At 37.1% G+C, this 13,928-nt stretch overlaps 1 protein-coding gene across 1 annotated transcript; it reads right to left on the bottom strand.

Annotated features, from left to right (window-relative positions):
- Window positions 1-632: 632 nt before the first annotated feature.
- On the bottom strand, window positions 633-9,916 carry LOC115434022 (phosphoglycerate mutase 1). The gene is made up of 4 exons (XM_030155683.1): window positions 9,645-9,916; window positions 6,298-6,572; window positions 2,938-3,118; window positions 633-2,036 (listed from the first exon to the last, which is right to left on the bottom strand). The coding sequence occupies exons 1-4, from the start codon at window positions 9,781-9,783 to the stop codon at window positions 1,867-1,869; spliced, it is 765 nt and encodes a 254-aa protein (XP_030011543.1). The 5' UTR covers window positions 9,784-9,916; the 3' UTR covers window positions 633-1,866.
- Window positions 9,917-13,928: the final 4,012 nt, after the last annotated feature.

Here is a 13,928-nt window from a genome sequence, read left to right as displayed (position 1 = left end):
TTGCTCCCTGCTGAAAACTGCATCCCCAGCCGTGGGTGATGTAGTTTTCGGCAGTATCTGTTTTGGTTTTTTTTTGTTATATATTTTGTGTTGTGTATCGAAGATTGAACTTTTAAAAGTTTTACATACCTTACAGTTTGCACATTCTTTCATATTAAACAGATACAAAAACTGCAATATTGTCCTCTTCAGGGCTAACTTAGGAAGGGGGACCAGTTTTCGGCAGGGAGTAAAATTCAGCACAACAAACCTATTAATGAAGCTCATTTAGCCAATGATGATCCTTTGAGTCGTTGTCCGTCCCAGCCAGGCCTGACATTGATGAAATGGGTCCGTCTTCTGCTGTGATGCAGGAACAGCTGAAAAATTCTGAAATGTTTTTCAAACTTAGTGTTTTTCACATTTGATTCCGCTCCAGGGGGAGGATGTGGTTATTATTTAGTTATTTGGAAGGAATAGGCCTATTTGCTCTCACACTAATAAATCTGAACTAAAGGCAATTGGCAACAAAGCAGCTGGGCTCAGACTCCAGGTTCATGAAACAAACCTTTCTAAACATAGATCTTCAACTTCATTCTTTGGTTTTGGCAGAAGTCCTGTACGCATAATAAAACTCACTGAAATACACCTTGCTCTTTGTAGGAGTTGTCTTTATTACACAAATCTCTACAGCACACAGACAGACAACAGACAGTCAAAACACAGTAAAGAGGTATTAGTTAAATTTAGATATTTTATTTAACCATAGTTAAGTGAAACTGGGGGTATAATCCAAATAACAGATCACTTTACAGTGCAATACCGACAGCAGGTCACAGGGTTTGGCACCATTTATAGACACAAAGACAAAATTCAGAGACAAATAAGACATCAACACCATAGAAACCACACACAAACAACACTGTTCATTAACAGAGGAAATAAGAGACGAGGACTGTTGAATTGTATGTGTGGCCCTGCGCTACTCTCAAGAGATTGCAAAATTATCTCTTTGTTAATTAAATAATAAGATTTACATAATGGATTTAGAATACTCCAGTGGTCCCTTTTGTGGCAAAACACTGAAACATCTCAAACAAAACTTAAAATGTTTAGTGCAGGTAAAGTAAGCTTTACAGCAAACAACTGTGCTCCATCTCATCTTCTAACACAGTACAATAATGACCATGTTAGTGCTGACCTCGTATCAGACATGATCACTCACATGCAGTTAGATCTTCCCTACAGACACATCTGTATTTGCTTAGTAGTGCCACGTAAAGCTGGAATGATAGAAATGTATGTATAGTTAGTTTTTTAATATTTGTATTTATTTCTACCTTGATAGTAAAACATTATGCATTATTTTATATATGAAGATACTTTTCACTTCCAGTCTGCATTGTTTTGCTGATGCTGACAGTCTGTATAAACAGTCTGTAAATAGAACCTGCATTATTCTGGCTAACTGTGCGCAAGACAGCAGCCAATACTTGTTTTTGGTGCATCTGACATATCTATAATTTACTTTGACATCAAACCTAGGAAAATACAGCCATACTTTAAATCGTATGTTTCTGAAAAAGGACTAAACAAGGCAAAAATCATGATATGATATAAAATCAAATCAAAAGTAAAGTGTCTGTTGCTCAGATTTTCAAGCCTTCAGTGATTATCATGAATACTGCTTCTTTAAATTCATTTATACCTTCATTATATCTAAACTTATTTACGATCTCTTAAGAGTTGCATCGCCTTTACTGTCTAACGTCCCTTCACTGTGTGCGTATATATGAGGTTGCCTTTGTCAACGATCTACAGAATACTCGTCAATCCACGAATAAATTAGGATTTAGGAAAAATAAAACTATTCCCATGGCAGTTGGTTTACTTCTTGGCCTTGCCCTGAGCGGCCACAGCCTCCATGGCTTTGCGCACCGTCTCTTCATCTCCCAGAAACTGCATCGGCTTCACAGGTTTCAGGTTTTTGTCCAGCTCATAGAGGATGGGGATGCCTGTGGGCAGGTTGAGCTCCATGATGGCCTCATCAGACATTCCTACAGGTGACAGAAGATACAAAGACAAGTGTCACTTCCCAAATCATCATTATAGTTTTATTTTTACTTAGTCTTTCATCACGTTATGCAAGAGCACTCTTAGAAAGGATGTATAAATGGCTTAAAATTAGGTTACTGTAATTTTTTCTCTAAATCACTAACAATCTGTTACAACATATTAGAAGACAGGGACAGTAGTGACTTGTTTTGTGCCAAATAATGAGCCCACATTACATTTCCTTTTAGTTAGTCTGAGTTTCCACCAGAAGTATTTACATACACTTGGACACACCGTCTTATTTAAATGACATGATTGAATGAATGAATGTTTTAAGGTATGTCACACTTTTTTTAACTACATAATACCATATGTGTTCATTCATAGTTTTAATGCCTACAGTGAGAATTTACAATGTAAACAGTCATGAAAATAAAGAAAAACCAGGAGTGTCCAAACTTTTGAGTGGTAGTGTCACTGATTATGTAAAGTCCTGTGAGGCAACCTTATATCTATATCTATGTCTATATCTATAGATAGATAGATAGATATAGAGAAAGAGAGAGAGAGATTTCACACAAAAAAAATCATACTCTGAGCTTCCTGTACAAGATCCACTACATGAAAAAATTATGTCAAAATCAAAATTCCATAAATCCTGCTTTCCAGGAAAAATTGACAGAAATAAAAATTCAATTGTACAAGCAATTCTGTGTCATTGAAGTCAATGCAGTGATATTCAATGTAGTTCTTCTGTTTTGATGCTTTGGAAAGCTAGCGTTATTTTCTCCTTTCTTGTTTTAGTTTACAAGTACAATAATCACATGGCTACAGTGGTTCCAGATCAGCATACAGATGTCGTTCCTTAAATCCAAAGCTCTGCATTTGACAACATCTACCCACCTTCCAGGTGCTTCACGATGCCCCTCAGACTGTTTCCATGGGCAGCGATGAGCACCCTCTTCCCCTTTTTGATCTGGGGGGCAATCTCCTCATTCCAGAAAGGCAGTGCCCGGGCAATGGTGTCCTTCAAGCTCTCACAGGAGGGAAGCTGGTCTTCGGTCAGGTCTGCATAGCGGCGATCCTACAGGAAGGACAAGGTCAGTGCCAAATAAATAACACACCAGAAGAAGAAGGAAAAGACATACTGGATCCACCATCCTTGTTATTTTAAGTGGGTGGGTGATTCTGTAAAAAAAAAAAAAAAAAAGTTTAATTTGGATATCCTGTGTTTTTCCTGTCCAGGATCAGGTCATCTGTCTTACTTCCGTATCTGCTTTTTAAATCAACACTAAATCACCCTGGTCCAGATGCAATCTTTTCAAGATGACCTGAAATACGGTCAAAATGGGACAACATGTCAGAAATGTCAGAAGTAGAGAAACTTGTGTTAAAGTGACTGAAAGTGGAAGTACTGATTCAACTTTTAACTTTGCTCCCGTAAAACAGAAAAAAGTTCAGGCTCTGCAGTGTATAATAGTAAGTAGTCCTTTGAAGGAGATTTCTACCAACTGTACAAAACTAACTGAATGTCATGTTACATTAATATTTACAGCTATTGCACAGATTATTGTATGGAAACTAGGGATGTAACGATATGAAAATTTCATATCATGGTTATTGTAACCAAAATTATCACGGTTATCATTATTATCACGGTATTGTTGTAATGTGTTCAAAATGTTCAAAAACTACTTATGCACACACTGAAATAATGTAACCAAGTTGTATTTTGAAAAAAAAAAACAAATAAATAACACACACAATATACTTTCTGTGGCAGAAACATTAAAATATTAACATGTCAACATCAAACATACAAATGTGCATTAAAGATAGCACCTTATGGCCATAAGAGATATCTGCACCAGGGGTGGAAATTAATAGGATTTTGTCAATATTAATGTTATTGTGGATTCTGTTTACCAATCCAATTCCTTATCAAGTCTCCTATCGATTCCTGAGTGTTTTTTTGAGTGGGAAAAAAAGAAGTTGGACAGGTCTCTCTGCTGGATGAGGATCTGAAGCAGCGGGGGCAAGGAGGGTTTTACAGTCGCGCAGACCAGTCCGTGCGTTCGCTCACTGGGACGGACTGGGTCCGCGCACTCGCTCGCTCAGATGGACCCGGGTCCGTGCACACGTAATCGGATGGACCGGGTCCTTGCGGGAGCCATTATCCCCCAAACTCTGGAGCTCTGTACATGCAGGTGCCTTCCACCATGTTTTCAGAGGCCAAACATTACAAACTGCATACGCATGCCTGGAGTGCCGCTGCTTGACCAGGAAACGAAGAGCATCATCATGATTTTCAAAGTGCGGTAATTGAACACGGTTATCACAATAACTAGAATTTAAACGGCAATGCTAACCGTCGGAAATTTTACCGCGGTTTATCATTATACCGGTACATTCCTAATGGAGACTAAATCATCACCTTACCAATTAGAAGATATTTTTATGTCCTACCACACTACTCTAAACACATACTGATGATTTGATTAGAATCATAATTTTTAGTTTGCGCAGTTCATTTTTGAGATTTGATAGCTGAAATCCAAAAAGGTTAATTTATGCATTTATTTATAGTTAGAAATACTAATTGACAACAAGAAAAGCACTCGGAGAGCACAGTCCTCCACCAAGACCGATCTGCCTCCTGTGCATGCGTGCGTGTTTGTTTGTTAGCAAGATAACTCAAAAAGTTATGGATGGATTTTCAGGAAATTTTCAGGAAATGTTGATACTGGCACAAGGAAGCCCCACCCCCACCCCTGATCACCACCAAAATTTAATCATTTCTTCCTAGTGCCAGTATCAACATTTCCTGAAAATTTCCTGAAAATCCATCCATAACTTTTTGAGTTATCTTGCTAACAAACAAACACGCACACACGCATACAAAGCAAAGCGATCAAAATACCTCCTGGCGGAGGTAATAACATTTAATGACACAATTGTCAGGCTGCATTATAACTTAGATATAAACCCTTTAGCCCCTTACACTTAATTTCAATAAAACAAGCTGCTGTGAACTGTCGTCTGTTTCAGTGTCATAAAAGTTGCTGTGAGTATGTGTTTTGTTCCTTTTCTTCAGTGGTTTTGCTTTACTGTGTGTTTTAGGGTCAAAACGGGGTGGAATAACAGAAAAAGGCAGAGAGAAATTGAGGTTGAACTGTGAACTGGAACACACTGAACAACAAGTATTTGAATTTCAGTCCAGTAGTTTTTGTTTTGGGGCTCTTTTTTTTCTAAATCGGTCCAGTTGCTTTTGGCACCTGGTTGAACTCCAAAAAGCAGTTACATGGTTAAAATTCATTAAAAATACAATAAAAAAATAAAGGAAAATCACAACAACGCTGTAAACAACAGTAAAAACAAAAAATGACAAGGAAAACAGTGTAAAAATAAAAAAAAGCCTAAACAGTCTATTTTTATAGTGAGTCAGTCTCACTCACTGTTCTGAGTTTTGACCCTCATTCCGCAGGTGGTGTGGGCTGCACTGAGCATGCTCGGATGTCTTTGGAAAGCACAAGGTCTGTTCTCTCAGCATGTTATAAAATATTTCCTATTGAGAAAAAGGTTGAATTTTCATGAATATTTAAAATAAATCATACATTCAGAACGCTCACCACAAACACGTCAGGGGTTATAGGGTTAATTTAGTAAAGAGTACAACTGTCAACAAATCCTTATGCTTAGTTAAAGTCGTGTTTTCTTGTAAGTTGCAGGTCAGAGAATTAGCTGTTTTGTTGAAATACACCTAATAACACTGTTGCACTAATCATTTATCTGAGTGGGTTTTATAGCCACTATTAGATAACTTAGTCTCCAGAGTAAATGCCTTAGCCTACACAGTTGATCAGTTTGTTCAAACCTTGACTGAACTTTGTACTTGAACTATGGAATCCCTGTTCTTGCCAGTCATATATTAACTCTCCCTTTTACACAATAAGAAGACGCATCAGGCACCAAATAATGGTGAAAAGGCAACCCCACTGCAGGTTGTGCGGCTGTCAAAGTACATTTGCACTGCTGTGTTTGTGAAATCTGTGGATATTTTAGCTGAACCTGCGACAGGGTCACGTTTCTGCTGATTTCACTCATTCATAGTGATACTGTTTGTTTTATGGTCTGACTGCAGACATGAACTCTTTACGTCACATCTCTTTGTTACACAGTTGGCTAATCAAACTAATCAATATGTACACAATTGCTTGTTACTTCACGGCGCTCCTTGTTTGAGTGGAGATAGGGGTATGTTACCTTGCTGATGATGGAGTAGTAGTCATGATCTGGACCCATGGGAGGAGGAGGGATGTCAAAAGAGCGCCTCCAGACCTTCACCTGAGCCTCTCCGTGCTTGGCGGCTGTCTCGGCCTTGTTCAGGCCTGTTAGACCTCCGTAGTGGCGCTCATTGAGACGCCAGGTGCGATGTACAGGGACCCACATCTGGTCAATGCTGTCCAAGACATGCCACAGCGTCCTGATGGCTCGCTTCAGCACAGACGTGTAGCAAATGTCAAACTGGAAGTTGGCATCTGTACATGTCAGAGAGTGAAAAGATGGTTTTACTGGGATATTTGAGTGTAACTTTGGATGAGTGTATCTATTCAAACTTTCATTGTTACAAATCAACAGGGATTTCACATTTCTACAGTAAATATACAATCAAAGTTCAATGAAATAATCCTATATACATAATTTAAAGCTTGGGAGAAACGGCATCAAGAATCTGAAAATGAATCAATAAAATTATTGATTATCATCAATTATTTCATGAATTTTCAGTTGCAATTTATTTGTTCACATTCAGCTAAAACACAAGGAAAATAACTGTTTTGCTGTGTAACTTCACTGCTGCATATTTTAATGTTGAAAAAAGGTTGTGTTGTTATGATTATGTTTAATGTTCTACATCTAGATTTCAGACATGTCTGATGCTTGGAAAGTATCTGTTATGTTTTGAACATAAAGAATAGTTGTTATGTTGGTAATGAATCACATGTGGTGTTTTCAGTTTTAACTCAGAATTTAAGATCCTGAAGTCAAAGAAGCAAATGGTTGTTTTGTACTGAGGAAAAGTGACTTTGTGTTTAGAACTATAAATATTATTAGATATTAAAATCCAAATATTCAACATTAACTCATTACTAATCATCATACAGTAAAAATTAGTAACATTGTGGCACTTAATAAGATTTACATTAGTCTTCCACTTTTCCCTTAATAACACCCTAATTCACACTTATGGAAGTAAGTCAAGACGTTGTACATGTTGTACATCATTTTAACCTTTTTTAGTTTTAACATGTGAACTTTCATCTTTTATTGGTTTATTTATGACTTTATCTTATTTGATTGGTTTTTAGTTGAATGTGTTATCATCTATTGTAGGTCTTATTTAGTCTTGTTTTACTTTATGTAATTTTGGGGGTAACTGTGGCATAGCAGCTTGTGATTAAAGGGTTGCCAGTTAAATTCCCCACACCTGCAGGGAAATTGTAGGCTGATGTGCCCTTGAGCATGGCACTTTCCAGTATGCTGTATTTTATTGTTTTTTACATTGTGTGCTTTTATATTTATTGTTTTTATATTTATATTTATTGCTATTTATTTGTTGCACTTTGGTAAGGGCATCCTGAACCAATTTCACTGTCACATGGAATACAATGACAATAAAGCCTATTCTATTCTATTCTATTCTAACCCCCCATTTGCTCCCAGGTACTTGACATGACAGCCCACTCTCCTAGTCTGCAGTGTGTTGTGTGTCTGTGCATGTTCAGGTGGGTTCAGAGTGTGTTGCATGTCCACATGTATAATATACTGACTATAGATTCCTCTTTACCTCCGAAAGCAGGTATTATGATCACTTTGCTTTGTGTGTTTGTTTGCGTGTTTATTTGTTTGTGTTAGCAACTTTACGGGAAAACTATTCCAACCATCTTTACCAAATTGTACCCACAGATAGGCCTAGGCCCTGGGACGAACCTATTAAATTTTGGGCCAAGTAGGCCAGAGTTCAAGGTCACAGCAAGGTCACAAAATCTCAAATTTTCTTATCTCTCATCATTGAGCAATTTTCAAAAATTAATTAAAAAAATTAAAATCGACTCCGATTAGCCTCCAATTTGATACACCCATAGCTTATAACAATATCTTGTATCTGACACAAAGTTGTCCACATCCACTGTGGAATGTGGACTCTGTCGACATTTCCATTTAACATTGAAAATCCCATTTACGATACGTTTTTCATTATAACTCAACAAATATTGATTAAAATTTAATATAATTTGACATACACATGACTGGTACCAAGCTTCAACTTTTTCTGCTGTATGGAACAACCTTGAAACTTTTTAATTTAAAAGGAAACAGTCGATCCACACATGCACACCGTTTGGGGTGCTTGGCGGAGGTTTGCGTTCTCTGAATACAGGGTGGGGAAGCAAAATTTACAATGGACATTCAGTTGTTTTTTCTCAGCAGGCACTACGTCAGTTGTTTTGAAACCAAACATATACTGATGTCATAATCATACCTAACACTATTATCCATACCTTTTCAGAAACTTTTGCCTATATGAGTAATCAGGAAAGCAAACGTCAAAGAGTGTGTGATTTGCTGAATGCACTCGTCACACCAAAGGAGATTTCAAAAATAGTTGGAGTGTCCATAAAGACTGTTTATAATGGAAAGAAGAGAATGACTATGAGCAAAACTATTAGGAGAAAGTCTGGAAGTGGAGGAAGCAACAAAAAACGTACCAAAGCTTTTATTAAAGCTCTCAAATCCAAAATCCTAAAGGATCCAACCAAATCCATGAGAAAAATGGCAATTGAACTGAAGGTAGACAACAAGACCGTTAGAAATGCAGTAAAATATGATTTGAAGGTTTAAATTCTCATGACTTTCAATAAACTAATTGGTCATACACTGTCTTTCAATCCCTGCCTCAAAATATTGTAAATTTTGCTTTTCCACCCTGTACTTGTTTTCCTTCTTTTATTATTTGTCTCCTAGTGTTTCCATTATTTTAAGTTTTTCTAGTTTTAACAGACATATCTTTGTATATTCTCTTTGTCTTAAATTCCCTATGGGGTTTTATTCTCATCTTTTACAGATTTGATCCACTTTTATGGTCAGATGCTGGCTTTATGTTCTATCTACAACCTGTAACTCTCATTTTGTGCAGCACATTGTGGTTCCTCCTCTGCTTTAAAAGGTGATAATACCACAAGAATAGAATATTGATATTGCAGTTACTTTACAGCTTCCTTACTTATACCAAATACATGCAGGATATGGTCATGCATATATATGTGTGCTGGTGCTCATGGTGAATCTGTGTACCTACATGCATATGGTTCTACAGGGGTTGGACAAAATAATGGAAACACCTAACATTGTGGCATCATAGAAGGTGTTTCCATTATTTTGTCCAACCCCTGTATATAACAGCAGTGCAGCCACAGCAGAGCATCCCTCGTGCACGTTTTCACATCATTGCTGTGACTCAGTCCAAGTGGGCGCTCATTATGTAACTGCGGCAACACACGTTACAGTGAAATGAATGAAGACTCGGTTATATCCGCCCAGTCTCTCACCTTTCAGGGCCTGTCCTCCCCTCTTCGCCTCTTTCTCTCCGGTTTCGCTCAAATCCGCGTCGAACCATCCGCAGAAGCGGTTCTCCTGGTTCCAGTTGCTCTCTCCGTGGCGGATCAGGACTAGTTTGTAGGCGGCCATAACTGAGCCGGCGGATGGTTAAAACTGGAAAAAAAAATGTGTAAAAGGACACAGTAACAAGAGCAGAGGATGAGGATGTCCGGTTCCAGGCTGTGCAGACGGTCCTGTCCACTCGTTGCAAACCGGTGAGACCTTTTATCTCGTGGATTGGTTCCTCCCCTACTTCCGGGTTTTTACAGCCAATCAGGTTCCGCTGTCGTAAATCTCACAGGTTTCGTGACCAATGACAGAGGTGGGAGTAGTGGTCCTGACCTTCATCCTGCGCATTGGACTGACTTGTTGACTTTAATGGACTTTGTGTAAGTGGGTCTCAGGGAAGTGTACTTATTAAAGCAACAAGGGTTTTTGGGGTAAAAAAGACTTCAAGCAGGAAGTACAAGAATCACCAGTATTTTTGATGTAACTGTGGGGGGGGGGGGGGGGGGGGGGGGGGCAGGGCAACCAGAAAGTATGAAATGGCAAGGCAGATTTAGAACAGTGCAATTCATACACAAGACAATTCACTGTTTTACAAAAATGGAAAAGAGACAGGTTAAAAACACACAATTAGAACTAAAACATAATCAATAAAACATAAATAATAACACTGGGTTACAAAAAAAAATGTTTTTTGCAAGTTGTCTAGGTTTTTTCAACTGAATTAGGACCATTTTGCACAGCTAAATCCAAAAATGACATCTGTTTTTCTCAATCAGGTCAGGTTTTTTTGCTAATTTGATTTTGAAAAATTTGATCTTCTCACAAAATTGATGATGTTTTTGTGACTTTATCAGTTGATTTTTTTTTATATAGTTCTCACCCAAAATAGGTTTTAAGAGAAAAAAAATAATTTGATAACTTGATTCCTGTTAGGTACAATGGTGTATTCACTGCAGATGTACCAGAATACGCCAGGCTCATTTTTGCAAGATCTTCTAGTCGAAGCCATTTCATTCACTTGTAATAGTAAAAAAAACATTAATCATAAATTGGCAAAAGTAAAATCTTCAGAACTCGTTTATTGCAAGAAATATGAAAGAATTTTGTATCATATGATGTGAAAATGCCTATAAATGTAAGCAAAAATGTTAAAAAGCCAATATGTAGCATAGTTCAGAAAGTTGACCTGATTGAGCAAAATTAATGTGATTTTTGGATTCAGCACACCAAAATTATCCTAAATCAGCTCAAAAAACTTAAACAATAAATTTGTTGTTGAGCAGTGTAATCAATTAAAACAAAGTAAAAGAGGACAGTGCAGATAGAACCCCTTCAGTTGTTCTATGCACAGTTGAACAGAGCTGTTTTCAGCCTGGACTTAAACATTGTCACAGTAGAGGCCTGTCTCACGTCATCAGGAAGACTGTTCCAGAGTTTAGCTGCATAGAACTGAAACGCAGCTTCACCCTGTTTAGTCCTGACTCTGGGCACCGGCAGAAGACCAGTCCCTGAGGTTCTCAAGGGTCCGAGATGGTTCATATGGGACCAACATGTCAGAGATGTACTTTGGTGCTAGATCATGGAGAGACTTATAAACGAGCAGAGCTGTTTTAAAGTCTATTCTCTGAGCGACAGGAAGGCAGTGCAGAGATCTGAGCGCAGGACTAAATGGAAGACGGGGTTGCATATGAACATAAGAAATGCTTTCAATGATGCTGAAAATGTGAAAATGCATTATAAACTTCAGAAGAGAAATTTCCCTCTTGGTCCAATAACCTGCTCTACCTCCTAGTACTTTAATTCAAATGTGCAATAACTTGTTTTATACCTTCCAGTGCTTTTATTATTATTACTCAGTTCTGATCAGTACTCTATTTTACAAGTGTGTATTTGTGTTTGTCTGTGCAATAACTGTTTTTATGTTTTAACTGTGTTTATGTTTTGTTTCTGTTTTAGCTCATGTCTTTTTTCTTTGGATTCCATGACTCAGGGAAACGCACAAGAATTCCAGTGTACCTATACTGTGACTTATCTGTGTAAATGGCAAATAAATTCTATTCTATTCTATTCTATTCTATTCTATTCTATTCTATTCTAGTCTGGTCTAGTCTTGTCTAGTCTAGTCTAGTCTAAATATACCATGAGTTGCCATATATCTGTGGTTTTACTGTTAAAACACTATCAGTGTCATTTTGGCTACAGTCACACTAAAATCCTAAATCCTCTGTTCTTATATATCTCTCAGATCTGTTTTATTATTTTCTTTTGTAATGTTTTAAAACGTGGACTTACTTCATACTTCAGTGTGTAATGATAATAGTGTTGAACTGAATTACATGAACAAAAGTGATGGAGTTAGATGTGGTCAGATCCTTCCCTTCTGTAAAGGTACAAATACATGCAATGAAAATACCCCACCCCAAGTAAAAGTGCATTCAAAACAATGCTTTTAAACAAAAAAAATGTATTATCAACATGCACTGTACAATAAAAAAGGTCCCTGTCAGTGTTTTACTATGGTGTATGATGTTGGATTGATTTTACTGCTGTGTTCATGTTTGTGCTGCATTATAATATGTAATGACTCCCTCTAATGCAGTGATATTGAATCTCCATTTAAAGTGACATAAAAATCACATGACCTCTAATCTGACTGTTCAGACTGAAATCACAGTGAAAAAGACCAGATCTTATCTGATTCAGAGCCACATGTGAAGGTGGTCCAGATCTGAATTAACCCATAAAGACCCAGTGCTACTTTTGTGGCACTTCCCAAATTAATTTTTCTCCCTATTTAACCTTTCTTAAGTGATTTTTCACCATTTACTATATATCATCCTCTTTATTTTGCATTTATTTCATTGTAAATTATGTATTTTCCTATATTTAATTCACTGATCATGTAGATGTTTGTTAAAGCTCAGAGTAAATTCATATGATATATCAAAACAGAGAAAAATGAAAAAAAAGTGACTATTTCAGCAAATATATCATTAACTGAACATAAACCCAGTGTGTCCGTCTACTGTCATGGATCCAACTCTATGAGTTTTACTGGTGAATCAATGTTGTAGAAGATGACAGTGTTTCCAGGTTCACTACGGAGCCTCTGAACGTCCGAATGGGTCATATCTGATGACCATGAAAAGATGACAACCTGTATTTTACACTGATTATTTACATGGATTGATGGGATTAGTGGATCAACAGTTATTTAACATTTAATATCAGTGAATGATTTTGGTCACTGGTGGGTGTTTGGGTCTTTATGGGTTAAAAAAACATTTATATATGATTTGTGCAATTCACATTATTAAGATAAAACAGATCAAGGCAGACGACCATCCTCCAGGAGTCAGGGTCTGCTCCAGGTTTCTGCTGTTAAAAGGAAGTTTTTTCTCACTGCCATCACCAGGTGCAAGTGTTTGCTCCTGGAGGATTCTGTTGGGTTTCTGTAAATTGGCTTGAGAGTCTGGTTTTGACCAACTTTATATGTAAAATGTCATGAGATAATTTTTGTTATGATTTGGCGCTATATAAATAAAATGTGATTGATTGATTGATTGATTGAGATCTGAGTCACATGTAAGCAAAACAACCAGATTTAGGTCACTTGTGCCTGCTGTGCGAACATAGCCTTTTTGTCATGTGTCTTTTACATTGTTTTAATCTTTTTACATCTTTTAAGTTATTTTTTGTTTTGTTGTGTCTTTAATAATGTGTCTGTTTTGAGCTACATTGTCACCTGGTTGTGCCTCTTATGTAACTGTTCCATATTTAAAACCAAATCCTCTTTTCTGTTCACTGGGTGAGGTCCACATTCATAAACCTTTCCAGTGAACAACACTCTTCACACATTGTATTATTGCGGTATGTTTTCCTCTGCCAAATGATGACCCAACAAAAACCCTTCCATGGCCCATTATGGGTCCTGATACTAGGTTCAGGAAACACAACTTTATAGATATCACCCTAACCCTATAAGGACTATCATAATAACATGCCACCTAGATTTCTTTGTTTTTGTTTTGGGGGGTTTTTGCATTAAGTGTCAGAAAATGTCTTTTTTTTTGCCAGTTCGTTTTTGCACATTTTTCAGGAAGAATTCAACTTTCAATATCTGTCCGCTAATTATCATTAAGTGTGTTATAGCAAAAAATTAAAAATCAGACTTGCATTTAAAAAAAAAAAAAAACATTTATTATGAAAAACTGCTGTAAATGTTC

This window comes from Sphaeramia orbicularis, chromosome 15 (assembly GCF_902148855.1).
Source record: "Sphaeramia orbicularis chromosome 15, fSphaOr1.1, whole genome shotgun sequence".
Taxonomy (NCBI): domain Eukaryota; kingdom Metazoa; phylum Chordata; class Actinopteri; order Kurtiformes; family Apogonidae; genus Sphaeramia; species Sphaeramia orbicularis.
This window is presented reverse-complemented; position numbering and strand designations above follow the sequence as displayed.